At 41.9% G+C, this 14339-nt stretch overlaps 1 protein-coding gene and 1 long non-coding RNA gene across 2 annotated transcripts; both read right to left on the bottom strand.

Moving 5' to 3' along the window:
- Nucleotides 1-351: 351 nt before the first annotated feature.
- LOC145402143 (uncharacterized) lies at nt 352-1604 on the bottom strand. The gene has a single exon (XM_080274266.1). The coding sequence runs from the start codon at nt 1577-1579 to the stop codon at nt 386-388; it is 1194 nt and encodes a 397-aa protein (XP_080130392.1). The 5' UTR covers nt 1580-1604; the 3' UTR covers nt 352-385.
- An 80-nt stretch (nt 1605-1684) lies between these two features.
- Nucleotides 1685-11390, bottom strand: LOC145402146 (uncharacterized). Its single transcript, XR_013897711.1, has 3 exons — nt 11296-11390; nt 2626-2734; nt 1685-1915 (listed from the first exon to the last, which is right to left on the bottom strand). It is a non-coding gene; the product is annotated as an uncharacterized LOC145402146 (long non-coding RNA).
- Between the last annotated feature and the right edge of the window lie 2949 nt (nt 11391-14339).

Genomic DNA, 14339 nt, shown 5'->3' on the forward strand with positions numbered 1-14339 from the left:
AAGACAATGTCCTATCTATCTAACCATCTATCATCACGTCTTAATCTCATAAAGGGTGGCTGCAAAAAAATCGCCTCCACAACATCCTGTCCTCTCTCGAACTCACACCTCCCTCTCTCATATATCTCACCAACTCATCCCCCATCTCATGCTGTCTCCCCCTCCACCTCACTCACATACACTTTCCTTGTTTCTCCAGCCTTGCCACATACTGTAACCATCTCAGAGTATTTGCACTAGTGCTTTTTTGCACATCCACACCAATACCACAGTACTTCTATGTTTGTAATAAGCAACCTAATTCACTCTGGAGGTGTTACAAAGACTACATAATCTATCATACAACTTGTCGTAATATTTTTCAACACTGTTCACACTTAATACTCTACGTTTTGGTATGGGTTTCCGAGTGCCGGGATAACTTACTTTTGGTGGGAAATGCTTTATGGCAATCAAGACATTCAAACTTCTTCTCCTTCACTTTAAAATGTATGCTGATGTGGTGTGCCACGTCTGATTTAGTTCTGAACTGCTTACCACAAACATCACATTTGAAATTTCTTACTCCCGAATGAATCAATGTATGTGCATTAAGATTATTTTTTCTACTAAACCATTTACCACATTCCAAACACTCAAAATTTTTTACTCCTGTATGAGTCAGTGTGTGCTTGGAGAGATCATTCTTAGACGCAAACCGTTTCCCACACTCCAAGCACTCGTAATTCTTCACTCCCAAATGAATTAATGAGTGTTTGCTAAGGCCTGCACTTTGAGCAAAGAGTTTACCACACACCATGCACTCGAACTTCTTCACCGCTGAATGAGTGGCTATGTGTTTGTTGAGGTCGCTAATGGTAACAAACTGCTTACCGCACTCTAGACACTCAAACTTCTTCTCTCCTGAATGATTGTACGAATGCCTGCTGAGCTGAGCCTTACGTGCAAAGAGTTTGCCGCACTCTAAACACTCAAACTTTTTCACCCCTGAATGAACTACTGAATGCTTGCCGAGGTCACCACTTGTACCAAATCGTTTGCCACACTCCAAACACTCAAAATTCTTCACTCCTGTGTGAGTTAACGAGTGCTTAAGAAGATCATCCTTACGAGCAAACCGCTTACCACACTCCAAACACACAAAGTCCTTTATCCCAGAGTGAACGAAACTGTGAGCATTCAAATTACCTTTCTTTCCAAACAACTTACCACACTCATCACATTTGAACTTTTTAATACCAGCATGAATCAGGGAATGCTGGTTGAGGTCAGCTTTACGGCCAAACAATTTACCACACAACAAACACTCAAATTTCTTTTTTGCTGGAGGTGCACTCTTGTCTTTAATTCCACTTGTACTACTTGAATGTGGAAAATCTTCGACCCTACTCACATCACTCAACTCTGGTGCAATAATAAACTTGTTGGTGCTTTCAACTGCCTCACATATGGGTGGAACAACATTACTGCTGTGCATGGTTCCACTCACATCATTTAACTGTGGAGCAATATTATTATTACTAGTGCTTTCAAATTCAATTGCCTCAAATGCTGGTGGAACAATATTACTGAAGCACATGATTCCACTTACATCACTTAATGGAGAAACCCTACTACTAACACTGCTCCCTACAACGTCACTTGCCTTATTGGAGTGTGGAATGGAATCGATAACAACGTTGCTTTTGACATCACACTCACGATCACTACTGTTGCATATGATTCCACTCGCATCACCTGAGTAAGGAACATCATTAACATCGTCGTGCAAGTCACCAGCACCGTTGGTGAAGTCCACACTTTGTCGTTCCTCATCCACCTCCATTTTAACTCTCCTGGTTCTCTTCACAATATCAAAGTCTCAGGCTTACTCTGGCATTCATTATAACACCAGTGAATCAGCTGAAGAAAATCCCTGTTAGGAAAAAAAAAAAAAAAAAAAAAAAAAGTACAAAATATTAACACCCAAGAGCTTTTGATGCTGAGGTAAATGACAAACAACTCTGCTTACAGTGATCCCTGGCAATCTAACCCACACAGTCTGTGATGTCTTTTTTCATTCTATGCTTTCCATATCCTGATGACTTTATTCAGCTTAGAACAGACTTTTTGAATTGGAGGGGTTAGATTTAGCTTGAATAAACCCTTACAGTACAGTATAAGAGGCCTTTCCTGAGTTGAATGAAACTGTCTGGCAGCAGCAAGAGTGAAGCAGAAAAAGAGGTGTCACCTACAAACAAGGGTTTAAGTTTATGGTTAAGGTCTATCAAATCTACAGCTGTTTTTGGCTTTGGGTGCATCAGACAGTATCTCACACTCATCATTATGCCGGCTTACCAAAGCTAGCAAAAATCTATAACCTGGTTTCCACATTGTTTCATCTTATAGCCAGAATAAATGCTAACATAATCATCACTACCAAACACCAGTGTGTTTGGTGGTGATGTGTGAGAGACATTCACTTATGTACTTATCCATCACTTGCACATTTTATTAATTATCCTACATAACTTTTGCTAAACAGAAAGTTAACAAGCACTACAAATTAATGGTGTTAAGTAATTGCTGTTAGGATGCTCACAAAAAGTATACAATCTCTTGGACAACAACCATGTGCGAACTTACTTGCATGTAAAGGGTGAGCAACTGAGTGGTTCAGCAGGTGTTGACCATGTTGACAGCCACAAACTTCTGATTCGCTTATGGTCTTCATGCAGTCTGCCTTCAGTTTCACCTGGAACAATACCTTCCATCATACAACTGTCTGTCTCAACAATGTGCAGAACTCAGTGTAGGTTCTGGCCCCTCTCATGTTAATTGTGTAAGCTGACAATGACTACCGTTATTCCCCACCAACTACCGTACCAATGATGCATACCATAATTCTCACAGTTCACCTCCTCCACAGTCAGCAACTAAAGAGTGATGACACAAGCCAAGTTCTTCAGATGAGCTGCTTCCATAACCGAATTCTGTTACCCTCAACATCCCATCTCACAAACTGAAGTCTTACATGCCATTGACATATTTCCTATTTCACTCTTGCCATCACCATAGGGTTTATTCACCTCAGGGTCATTGGACTGCATGGATTAAATACTACAGACCCAAGCATCATTGCCACACCACCTTCATCCTTTCCTATACATACACATGAGATGGTGAGATGGCTTCAGAAGTGGTCACAGTCCAGCTTGATGGGTAAGACAGCTTATAGTTGCATTGCTTTAGCAACTGTTATGCAGGTGATGCTTGTCATCCTGTAGCCCACAATGTTTTCCCTTGTCTTCCATAGGCTCAGTATTTCTATATGGGAAAATGGACACCAGGATCCCAAAGTGACAGAATATGAAAGCAGGATGCTGTCTTGGTCAACACTGCTTAGGAAACTGGCTCAGTTGGTTAAAGCGCTCTGCTCTGACCGAAGGGTCGGAGGATCGAATCCACCCAAGAGTCATTGGTAGACATCATGAAGGGCATCCGGTCATAAAATGCTACACGCTCCAAACCAAAGTCCTCTACCCAGGGGCAACGCCTTAGCCCTTATCCAAAAAAGGGGGACCTGGCGTAAAACTCACACACACACACACACACACACACACACACACACACAAAAACAGATGCCTGGGGCAGTGGAAACAGCAGTGTGTACCATGTGTATGCCATAAGGTATGTCTGGATGCTGAAGGGTTTCTTCTATGACTTACAGCTATATGGTATAACTTTGGACATGATATCTCACAACCGTTAATTTAGTGTTCCGAGACGATTCTCCACACACACCCATACTTAATCTCTGCACTGTGGAGGCTGTAGACTACTCTGATGTGTTACAACTGGGCTGGAGATTCCACAGTCTTACATATGGTTGACCTGACATGTAGGTGGGAGTGGAGGTACTACATACACAAACTTAGTCACCTATCTCACTAACCCCTGCCTGTATTAATATATTAAGACTAGGGCACTTACCAAATGACTGGTGTAATTAGACATATTACTATATGAATGGTTAGTTACATAGTACTAAATGACTACTGAAGTGTAATTAGGCATACAGAAGATATGTTGTGCATGACATTTCCACACACTCATGGTTTGCTTCACTGCGAGGGTGCACAGTGAAATCACTTATCAGAATGTCACATTCACTCATCCTTCAGTTTATTATTAGTCAGCCTTTGCTGAGAAGGTAATGTAATTCTGAAGAAAGGAAGTTCCTCCAACCTCTCTTATTACAGACCTGTGGCTATCACATCTTCACTTGGTAAAGTATTTGAGACTGTAATTAATAAGCACAGTGTTAACTATCTTGAATCCAACAACTTAATTAGTGATATACAATATGGTTTTCGCCATGAAAGATCCACTGTTGATATACTTAATTCCTGACTCACACCATCCATCAGTCAAATGACCAACATGATGAAACTCATGCACTAACCCTTGATATATCTAAAAATTTTGACAGCGTAAAGCACTGATCCCTGCTATCCAAACTCCCTTGTTTTCGCCTATCATCTTCCTCTGATTTCTTCATATCTCAGCGACAGAAAGATAAAAGCTGATGGTGTATATTCCAATTTCCACTCGATCAATGCCAGCATGCCATAAGGATCAGTTCTGGCTCCAACCCTATTCCTATCTATCTATCTATCAATAGCCCAACGCCCTAATCCCGCAAAGGATGGCCGCAGACAAAACGCCTCCAAGTTGCTCTGTCACCCACCATCTGACTACCCTCTCCCCATCTCACTCCCCCCTCCCTCATATACCTCTCAACTCCATCCCTCCACCTCATCCTTGGTCTTCCCCTCCCTCCACCTCACCTACATACACCCTCTTAGTCAGCCTTTCATTCTCCATTCTCTCCACATGTCAACACCACCTCAGTGTATTTCTCCTAATCTACTCAACCACATCCACATCCACCCCACAATGTTCTTTCACTTCTTCATTCGTCAAACCTGTCCCTCCATGTCACTCCACATGCTCCTCTCAAGTAACTCATTTCCACTGCTCTCATTCTTGACTTGTTCCCCTCTTGCAAGGTCCATGCCTCGCTTCCATACGTCAGGGTAGGGATCACAATACTATCATGCAACGACTTCTTAACTTCCATACTCACCTCCCTATTTCTCATCACTGCTTTCAGTGAACCAACAACCTTCCTTCCCTGCTGTACCCTTTCATGCACTTCATCCCCCAACGTTCCATCCTTACTTGTCACACTACCCAAGTACTTGAATGCACTCACATTCTCCATATCCTCACCATCCAACCTCACTGTGCATTCTGTGACTTCATTCCTCTCAAACATCATAACTTTACTCTTGTTTATATTAACTTTCAGATTCCTTTTCCTACACACTGTCCCAAATTCATTCACCAAATCTTGCAACTCCTATTCATCTTCACTCAACAATTGTATCATCAGCAAACAATAACAACGGAATCTTCCAAATCTCAACCTCATTCATTAGAGCAACCCCACATCCACTGCCCTACCTTGCACCTCCTTTACAACCCCATCCATATGTATATTAAACAGCCATGGAGACATCACACAACCCTGTTTCAGTCCCACACTGAGATCAAAGAACTCACTCAGATCACCATCCACTCGCACCGTAGCCCTAGCTCCTTTGTACATACTCTTCACAGCACTCAACAATTTCCTTCCACTCCATATATTCTCAATACCTTCCACATACCTTGTCTGTCTATTCTGTCATAAGCTTTCTCCAAGTCCATGAAGGCAGCATACACTTTCTTTCCTTCCCTAGATACTTCTCCACTAAACATCTTAGAACAAATATCTGATCTACACACCCTTTTCCCTTCCTAAATCCCCCTTGTTCTTCTCCAACTAGCTCCTCTGTTATATGCCTAACCCAATCACTGAGTATTCTACCATATATTTTTCCAGTCACACTAAGAAAGCAAATACCCCTGTGGTTACCACATACTTCTCTCTCCCCTTTTCCTTTGTATAAAGGAACAATTATACCTGATTTCCAGTCCTCAGGAACCTTTCCCTCTTCCCAAGCCAATCTACACAACATCCATATCCACTCCACTACAATCTCCCCCATACCTCAGCATTTCACCACACACTCCAGTTCCTGGGGTCTTTCCCATCTTGATCTTCTTCACTGCTTCCACTACTTCTGCCCTACTGAGCTCTTCTTCCCTCTTCTCATCTCTTCTTCTCCTAGCCATTCCCCAACCACTTATACTTGCACTGCTCTCACTCTCTACATTTAACAAATCCTCAAAGTGCTCCTTCCATCTCCTCAATATCTCTCTCTTCTCCACCAGCAATCTATTATTCCTGTCTTTCACTCCCCTACTATTACCCCTTTCACACTGCCATACTTTCTTTACCTCCTTCCAAAACAATTTCTTACTCTCCCTCCATTTTACACTCAGATTCCTCCCAAACTCTTCATTCACTTTCTTCTTACTCTCCTTCACCAGTCTCTTCATCTCCCTTCTCCTGCTCACATATATCTCTCTCTCATCTTCTCTCCTACCTCTACTTGCTAGCCATTCACTATATACCTTCTTCGTTTGTTCCACAGCTCGTTTCACCTCATCATTCCACCATGCTGTTCCTTGCACACCCCTGCATCTCCTCCTCACTCCACAAACCGCCTCACACACTGCGCCTCTCTCTTCCGTGAATATCTTACATATGTCTTCCACCCCTTCCATCTGCTCTAACTCATACCTTCCCAATCTTTCTTCCACTATGCTCTTATACTCTGCCATTTTCTCAATGTCTTGCAATTTCTCCACTCTTCTCACAGGAGCTGTTTCCTCCTGTCTTCCCCTTCGTCTCTTCAATCATTTTCTTTGCAGCCTTACCTTGGCCATCACTAAGTGATGGTCCAAGATTCCATTCCCCCACCCTCTCCACACTCTTGCATCCACCACTTGTCTTCTCATTCTCTCATCCACACACACATAGTCTATCATTGCCTTTTGTTCAACAAGTTCACCATCCATCCTCCTCATAACTCTCCATGTATACCTGTGGATCATCTTTTGCTTAAAGTAGGTGTTAGCTATTGCCAACCCCTTACCAGCACAGATGTCCACCTAAACACTACCATTCCCATCTACTTCAGCTGGCACACCCCACAGACCAACCACTCGTACATTCACAACTTTGCCATTCACGTCTCCAATCAAAAACTCTCTCTCACTCCTCTCAAACATGTCCATACATGCTCCTACACTCGCCCAAAACTCATCTTTCACTCTTGCCACTCGGTCCTTTGTCGGTGCATATGCACATACAATCGCCCACGCTTGTATACCTACTTTCATCCTCACCCATACAATCCTTGCACCCACTGTTCCATACTCTCTTATATTCTCCTTCCACTTCTTGCTTATCATCAGACATACTCCCTCTCTTGCCCTCTCATTCTCATTAACTCCCGCACATATTCCTAAACTGTATTCCCATTCTCTCACCCTTTCACCTTTCCATTTAGCTTCAGTCAATCCACATACAGTATATCCACTCTTGCATCCTCAAGCACCTGAACAATCTCTCTCTCTTTCACTTCATCATTCACTCCTCTCACATTCCATGTCCCCACCCTCAGAATGTTCTTTGTCTGTTCCTTAGTCATCAACGTATGGTCCGTCCTGGTCCAAAGCGCTATAATCGCTTGTTTAGTTCGTTCTTTTTATGGGGTGGGGCACTAAACCACCACCAACCCTTTTAGATGCCTAATACAACAAGCAGGGATACTGGGGGAGTATTCTTGAAACCCCCCTACCCCCAGGGGGGTTTTCATTCATAGGCAGATGACTCAACACTTAACAGTTCATTCACAATAAAACACCCATTCACAAAATTTATTAATATCTCTAACTCACAACTCAGTACAGCCATCTCCATTAATTAAGACGCAGCTAAGATCACTGAATAGGGATAAAATAACATTGTCTCATTTAACGTTACAAAAAACAAATATATACAATTTACACGTGATGTAGTGCTGCCTACTTCTTCCTTAGCCTTTATCATTCTTTTTCTGTGCCTGCCCTCCTCTCTTCCTATTTCTCCCATCTTTCCTGTCACTACTTAATGCTTTTCTTTCTGTTACAGGTGGCTTTACATTGAGTGACAAGCCAAATGGTTTCCTGTAAGCCAAGAAACCATTTACAACGCTGGGTGGTAACCATATAACCAAACCATACGTGCTCCCTACGTGTCAAGTGGGTTGGTGGAGGGTTAGTGCCCCTCCCTGTAAAACAAATAACTCAGAGTCAAATGGCCACCCTGTACGGGATTATGGCATCTGGCAATAGATAGACAGGTAGATACTAATAGACAGATATTGCCCAATGCCTATCTTACCTTCGATGATACAAATATTCCACTCTCTAAATGTACTGAAATGCTTGGTGTTTCAGTCAACAATGCCCTCAGCTGGATCTCTCATGTTAGATCACTTGCCAAAACTGCTTCAAAGAAACTTGGATTACTGTACAGAGTCTGGAACTTCTTCACTGATGAGGAGTTAGATATACTGTAATTCACAAGAGTCATGTGCGCTTTCAGCTGGAATGCTGTTCACCCTTGTGGAATGGATGTGGAGAGGTTACACTAAAACAACTAGACAAAATTCAGAACAAAGCTGTTGGAATTATAATAACCCTGCTATTATCAAGAAAATACCTCCCCTACAAGTAAGAAGGAATGTTGCCTCCCTTGCATTATTTTACAGGTATTTTTATGGCAAATGCTCAGACAAAGTTGCATCCATTGTGCCACCTCTCCATGCCTTCCCCTGGGCTATATGGGCAACTGGTAATCCTAATGACTGGACTGTCACACTGCCATACTGCAGAACTTCTGCCTATCAGAATTCTCTTAATCCCCAAACTACATCTCTTTGGAATTTGCTTCCCCAGATTTGTTTCCCCCCAAACTTTAACCTGCAGCTGGTCAAGTCACACTGTTAGATTTTCTGTGAATGGAGGGCACCTGTAATCCAATGTATGGATTAATTTTTTTATTTATTTGTTTTTCCTTCCTCTGTTGTTATTTAAAAAAAAAAAAAAAAAAAAGGCCGCACTCTCTCCCTCATGTACAAAACCCTACTCAAGCTTTCTGGGCTGTTTACTAGGTGTCGTAGGAGGTTTCTCAGCACATATTCCTTAGTGATTTACTTTGCATATTACTCCTTCACATTCTCTTGTATGTTATTTATATCACTGTAATAACAACATTGTGTTACTAATGTAGTTTGACCAAGGATGAGGTGGAGGAACGGAGTGGAGATATATAAAAGAAGGGTGCATGAGTTGGAGAGTGGGCAGCCACATGACAGGGGACAGGGCAACATGGAGGGGATCTGTCTGCAGCCAGCCCTTATGGGATTATATACTGGGATTAAGGCATTTCGCTACAGATAGATAGATATACAGAATCAACAACATACAAGAGGAGAGCCAAGTGCAATGTGCTGAATAAACTGCTGAAGAAGACGTATTACAGTATGTAATCTGCAGTCACTTACAATATAAATGTAATGGTCTATCTATCTATCTATTTATTGCCAGACGCCTTAATCCCATAAGGGGTGGCCACAAACAAATCGCCTCCATGTCACCCTGTCCCCTGCCATTTCACTGCCCTGCTCCCAGCTCACATCCCCTTCTCTCATATATCTCTCCATTCCATCCCTTCATCTCATGTAATGGTCATATGCTTAAACCTTGCATCAGAATGTGGAGTGCAAACCCAAAATATTTTACTGTACTTTTTGGAGGACCTGTGGTTAGTAGTTATGAACAGCCTGCTTCCCACATTACTGAGTGCAGTCAGCAATGATGCAGGAAGGCACAGGAAAGCTAAACACAATCTATCTTATTTACTGGCTTGAAAAATTGTTGCAAAAAAAAATGAAGCTTGCATTTCATTTTCTGGTTTAGTGTTTAAGCATATGACCCTTTAGATTTCAAAGGTATCTGGGCATGTGTAGTTTCATTCACATCTTGTTACTGTTGTTGCATGAAATCCCAGATTTTTTTTTTTTTTTTCGAGGTTATGTTGAAGGACTGTCAGTGTTATGATAGTATGGTGTATGTGGTGAGTAACTTCCATGTGGTGTGGGGGCTGCATTACAGTGTGGGCATAATGCAGTTTGTGTGAGTTGCATTTTGTGCTGGTATTGTAGCAGGGAGGGTGGTGGCAGCATCATAGTGTAGTTAGGTGTACTCGTGTCTCTCTGGGTAGGGAAGTTTCTCAGGGGTGTATGTCTGGTGGTGGCTCTTGATGGATGCCATTTGGTTGGAGGGTTTGAATTGTTGTGGTGCTAATGTGTTTATTTATGTGTTTGTGAATTTTACACATCAAATATCAACAAGAGTTATCCAATGTCAAACTGTGGACTATCTACAGCAAAATCCCATAATCCTGTTCATTAGGGGTGCCCACTTGTCTTGAGTTAGCTGTTCTATGGGGAAGGGCACTAACCTTCCACCAACCCACATGTTGACACATAAGGAATGTCAAAACTCATATCTGTACTAAAAAAAATTAATATTGTAACTATACAGTAGTATCACTTATTAAACTCAAAATTTCAATTATGCTGCTTTTGCCTATCTTATATACCAGTGACTAAATAATCTAATATGAAAAGCTAAAACTTGCTGCAAATACAGTACAGAGTACTGTACACAGTGTCCTGGGTAATTTTTGAAACTTCAGGAGGTTACTGTATGGCTAATTCTGAGCAAGAATGATATGAAACCTCTCTATCTACCGGTTTCTACCTATTGCCAGACACCTTAATCCTATAAGAGGTGGCCACAAACAAATCACCTTCATGTCGCACTGTCCCCCGCCATTTCACTGCCCTCCCCCCATGATATGAAAACATGGGTCATATTCTCAAATGTTATGCAGCTACAATTACTGATGATCTTATGGGTGAAAATTATCTCTATCATAATTTACTCATAAGGTCTTTAATAACTAAGATTTGGACCAATGATGACATACCAGTATTTTTTTTTTTTTTCCCTTTAACTCAGCCCCTGAACAACCTCCTCAAGTTTTTCAAAAATTTCCCCCCTGTATAGAGTAATAGTATGTCTCTCCAGCTTTACTGAATAGGGAGGCTGCCAGAGATCAAGCAGTGTGGGAAGTCGTCATTAGGTGACCAAAGCCGACACATGCAAGAATGTTGGCGTCTTGATAAGTGATACAAACAATAAACGATCTACCATGAAATAAAAGGTTACAAGGTGCCTACTGCTTACCTAATGTTGATAACTTTCCTCTTCTGCAGTAGTTTTGTTGGCTTCAATTTCCACAATTTCACTCATCTCCTCTTCGTCCTTCTCGTTCAGTGATTTTCCCTAATTTATCTGGCTACCCTCTTGTGATCTGAAAAGGGTTAAAATGGCATAAGCAAAAAAGTATGAAAGAAGCTACTTGGATAATGCCCTTGGTGAGAGAGAGAGAGAGGAACCTTCACAGCCTCAACCCAACCTGGAGTCTTCCAGGCTTATGCGGGTGGAGAAACAGTGTGCTATTCAACATCTCCCCCTGTAGCAAGTGTTCCTCCTCTTCCTTCAAAGTCATCTTGGTCGGTTATGAAAGATGGTGAGCTTAGACCTTTTCTGTCGGCATAGTGTAATACTGACCAAAGAAGTGTGCAAACTATGGCAAGTCCTGCCGGTACAGGGAGGAAAAGCGTGTTAGGCATTGCGACCATATTTACGTGATTCTGGAGGAGGGGGAGGGGGGAAAGCCTCCACGTAAAGTAGTGACGTGCACCGCCTTTTCCCCTCCCCAGAGTTGACAAGCTGGTCGAAAACAACACCTCCCCCAAAGCTGTTCATGGAGGGTTTTACACAGCTCTAAAGGCTGGGGCTAGTGGCAGTTTGATGGTTATGTCACTAGGGGGTCTGGGCAGGTGAAGCGCCCACAGTTAGGATACGTTCCTTCATTAGTCGCGTCAATTTTTTTCTATGATTTTTTTACATTTTTCAATCAGCTGGGCTTTAATTTTGTATTTTTTGATCAATTTTAATGATTTTTGTCTTTCATAATTTGAAAGATTTTGAAGATTTCATTCTGTAAGACTTCACACCCTAAAGGGGTATGGGTTATTTGCAATGAAAATGGATTTCAAAACTGATCAAGACACAAAAATCCCCCATCCCAGAAATAAATAAAAATAAATACTTCTCTCTCCTTCAGCTGATGTATTTTCCGCCATCACTGGCCTCAGTACTAACAAGGCATATGGGCCTGATGGGGTCCCTCCTGTTGTTCTCAAGAACTGTGCTTCCGTGCTTACACCCTGCCTAGGTAAACTCTTTCGCCTTTGTCTATCAACTTATACCTTTCCTTCTTGCTGGAAGTTTGCTCTCATTCAATCAGTCCTAAAGAAGGGTGACCATTCCCAACCCTCTAACTATCGTCCAATTGCTTTAACATCCTGTACCTCAAAAATTTTCGAGTCAATTCTTAATAGAAAAATTTTAAAGCATCTTTCCTATCACAACCTTCTTTCTGATCGTCAGTACGGGTTCCGTCAGGGATGCTCCACTGGCGATCTTCTCACCTACCTTTCAGACTCCTGGTCATCCTCCTTTCGGGACTTTGGCGAAAGCTTTGCCATTGCACTTGACATCTCAAAGGCTTTCGATCGAGTCTGGCATAAATCTTTAATTTCCAAACTGCCCTCCTACGGTTTCTATCCTTCTTTCTGTGCCTTCATCTCTAGTTTCCTTTCTGGTCGTTCTATAGCCGCTGTTGTAGACGGCCATCGTTCTTCTCCTAGATCTATCAACAGTGGTGTTCCTCAGGGCTCTGTCCTATCACCAATTCTCTTCCTTTTATTCATCAATGACCTTCTAAGCTGTACATCTAACCCTATCCACTCATATGCTGATGACTCCACCCTTCACTTATCCATTCGGTTCCCGCAACGTCCATCTCAGCAGTTACTTCAACAAACAAGGGACGAGGCTATGGCACACCTAATGTCCGACTTGGCTTGTATCTCTGACTAGGGTAAAAATAATCTGGTTGTTTTTAATGCATCAAAGACTCAGTTTTTACACCTATCAACCTGACAAAATATTCCGCAGGTATACCCACTAATGTTCAATAATATTCAGCTTAATCCTGAATCATCCTTGAACATGCTTGGGGTTTCATTTACTCGGAACTTATCTTGGAAAGATCATATTACATCTCTTGTAAAATCTGCTTCCAAGAGATTGGGTGTGCTAAGCCGACTCCGTTCCTTCTTTACCCCTGCACAATTGTTGACTATACAGGGGTTTTATCCGCCCCTGTGTGGAGTACAACTCTCATGTGTGGGGAGGCTCCCCACATACAGCTCTTCTCAATAGGGTGGAGTCAAAGGCTTTTTGTCTCATTAACTCTCCTCCTCTTACTGACTCCCTTCAGCCTCTGTCTCTTTGTCGCACTGTTGCATCTTTATCTCTTTTCTATCACTACTTCAATTGTCACTGCTCCTCTGAACTGTCTGCATGCATTCCTCCTCCTCTATGACGGGCACGTAACACCTGTCTAGCAGCAAACTCTCACCCTTTTTCTGTCCAACTCTCTAATGCAAAAGTTAACCGTTACTCCCACTTTCATTTATGCAACAGGTCAACTCTGGAACTGTCTCCCTCTGTCTGTATTTCCTGCTTCCTATGATCTCCAGTCTTTCAAACAGAGTGTGTCCAGGCATCTCGAAATGATCGGATCTTGAATTTGGCTCTCTCTTGTATTTTGTTTTTCTCTTGGAAGGAACAATATTTGCAGGCTCACGGCCTTTGGTTCCTTCTTCCTCGCATAAAAAAAAAAAAAAAAAAAAAAAAAACGTGTGATGTATAGTATCTTATAAATTTCTTTAAATTTTATAATATGTACCAAAGCTAGTCTTTGCTAAGGGGCGTGTAGCTACACCCAAGAAGTTAAAACCACTGACTGTAAACAACTGAATTTGCTGAAGAAGCTGTGTGGCATGACCCACCACCGTCTTTTGTTGTATAAGTACTCTGCATACCTTCACAGCAATGAATATTTTAACCAGTCAACTGCACTCATGGGAAGAAAAAATTCGGCCGCATCAACGCCCACCACCATTTGTCTAAAATTGAATTTGAAATATTTTTTGAAGCCATGAACCAGTGACAAACACTTTCATTTATCATTTCCTGTGAATAATGCGTGTCCAACTCACTATAATTATGGTAAAAATTATATTTTCGTTTCTATCACTAACACGTTCCACACAGCAAGCAATACACAACAAATATGGTGACGAAATTTCGGA

This window comes from Coenobita brevimanus, chromosome 57 (assembly GCF_032717465.1).
Source record: "Coenobita brevimanus isolate Jiangsu-jjx chromosome 57, ASM3271746v2, whole genome shotgun sequence".
NCBI classification, from domain to species: Eukaryota; Metazoa; Arthropoda; class Malacostraca; order Decapoda; family Coenobitidae; genus Coenobita; species Coenobita brevimanus.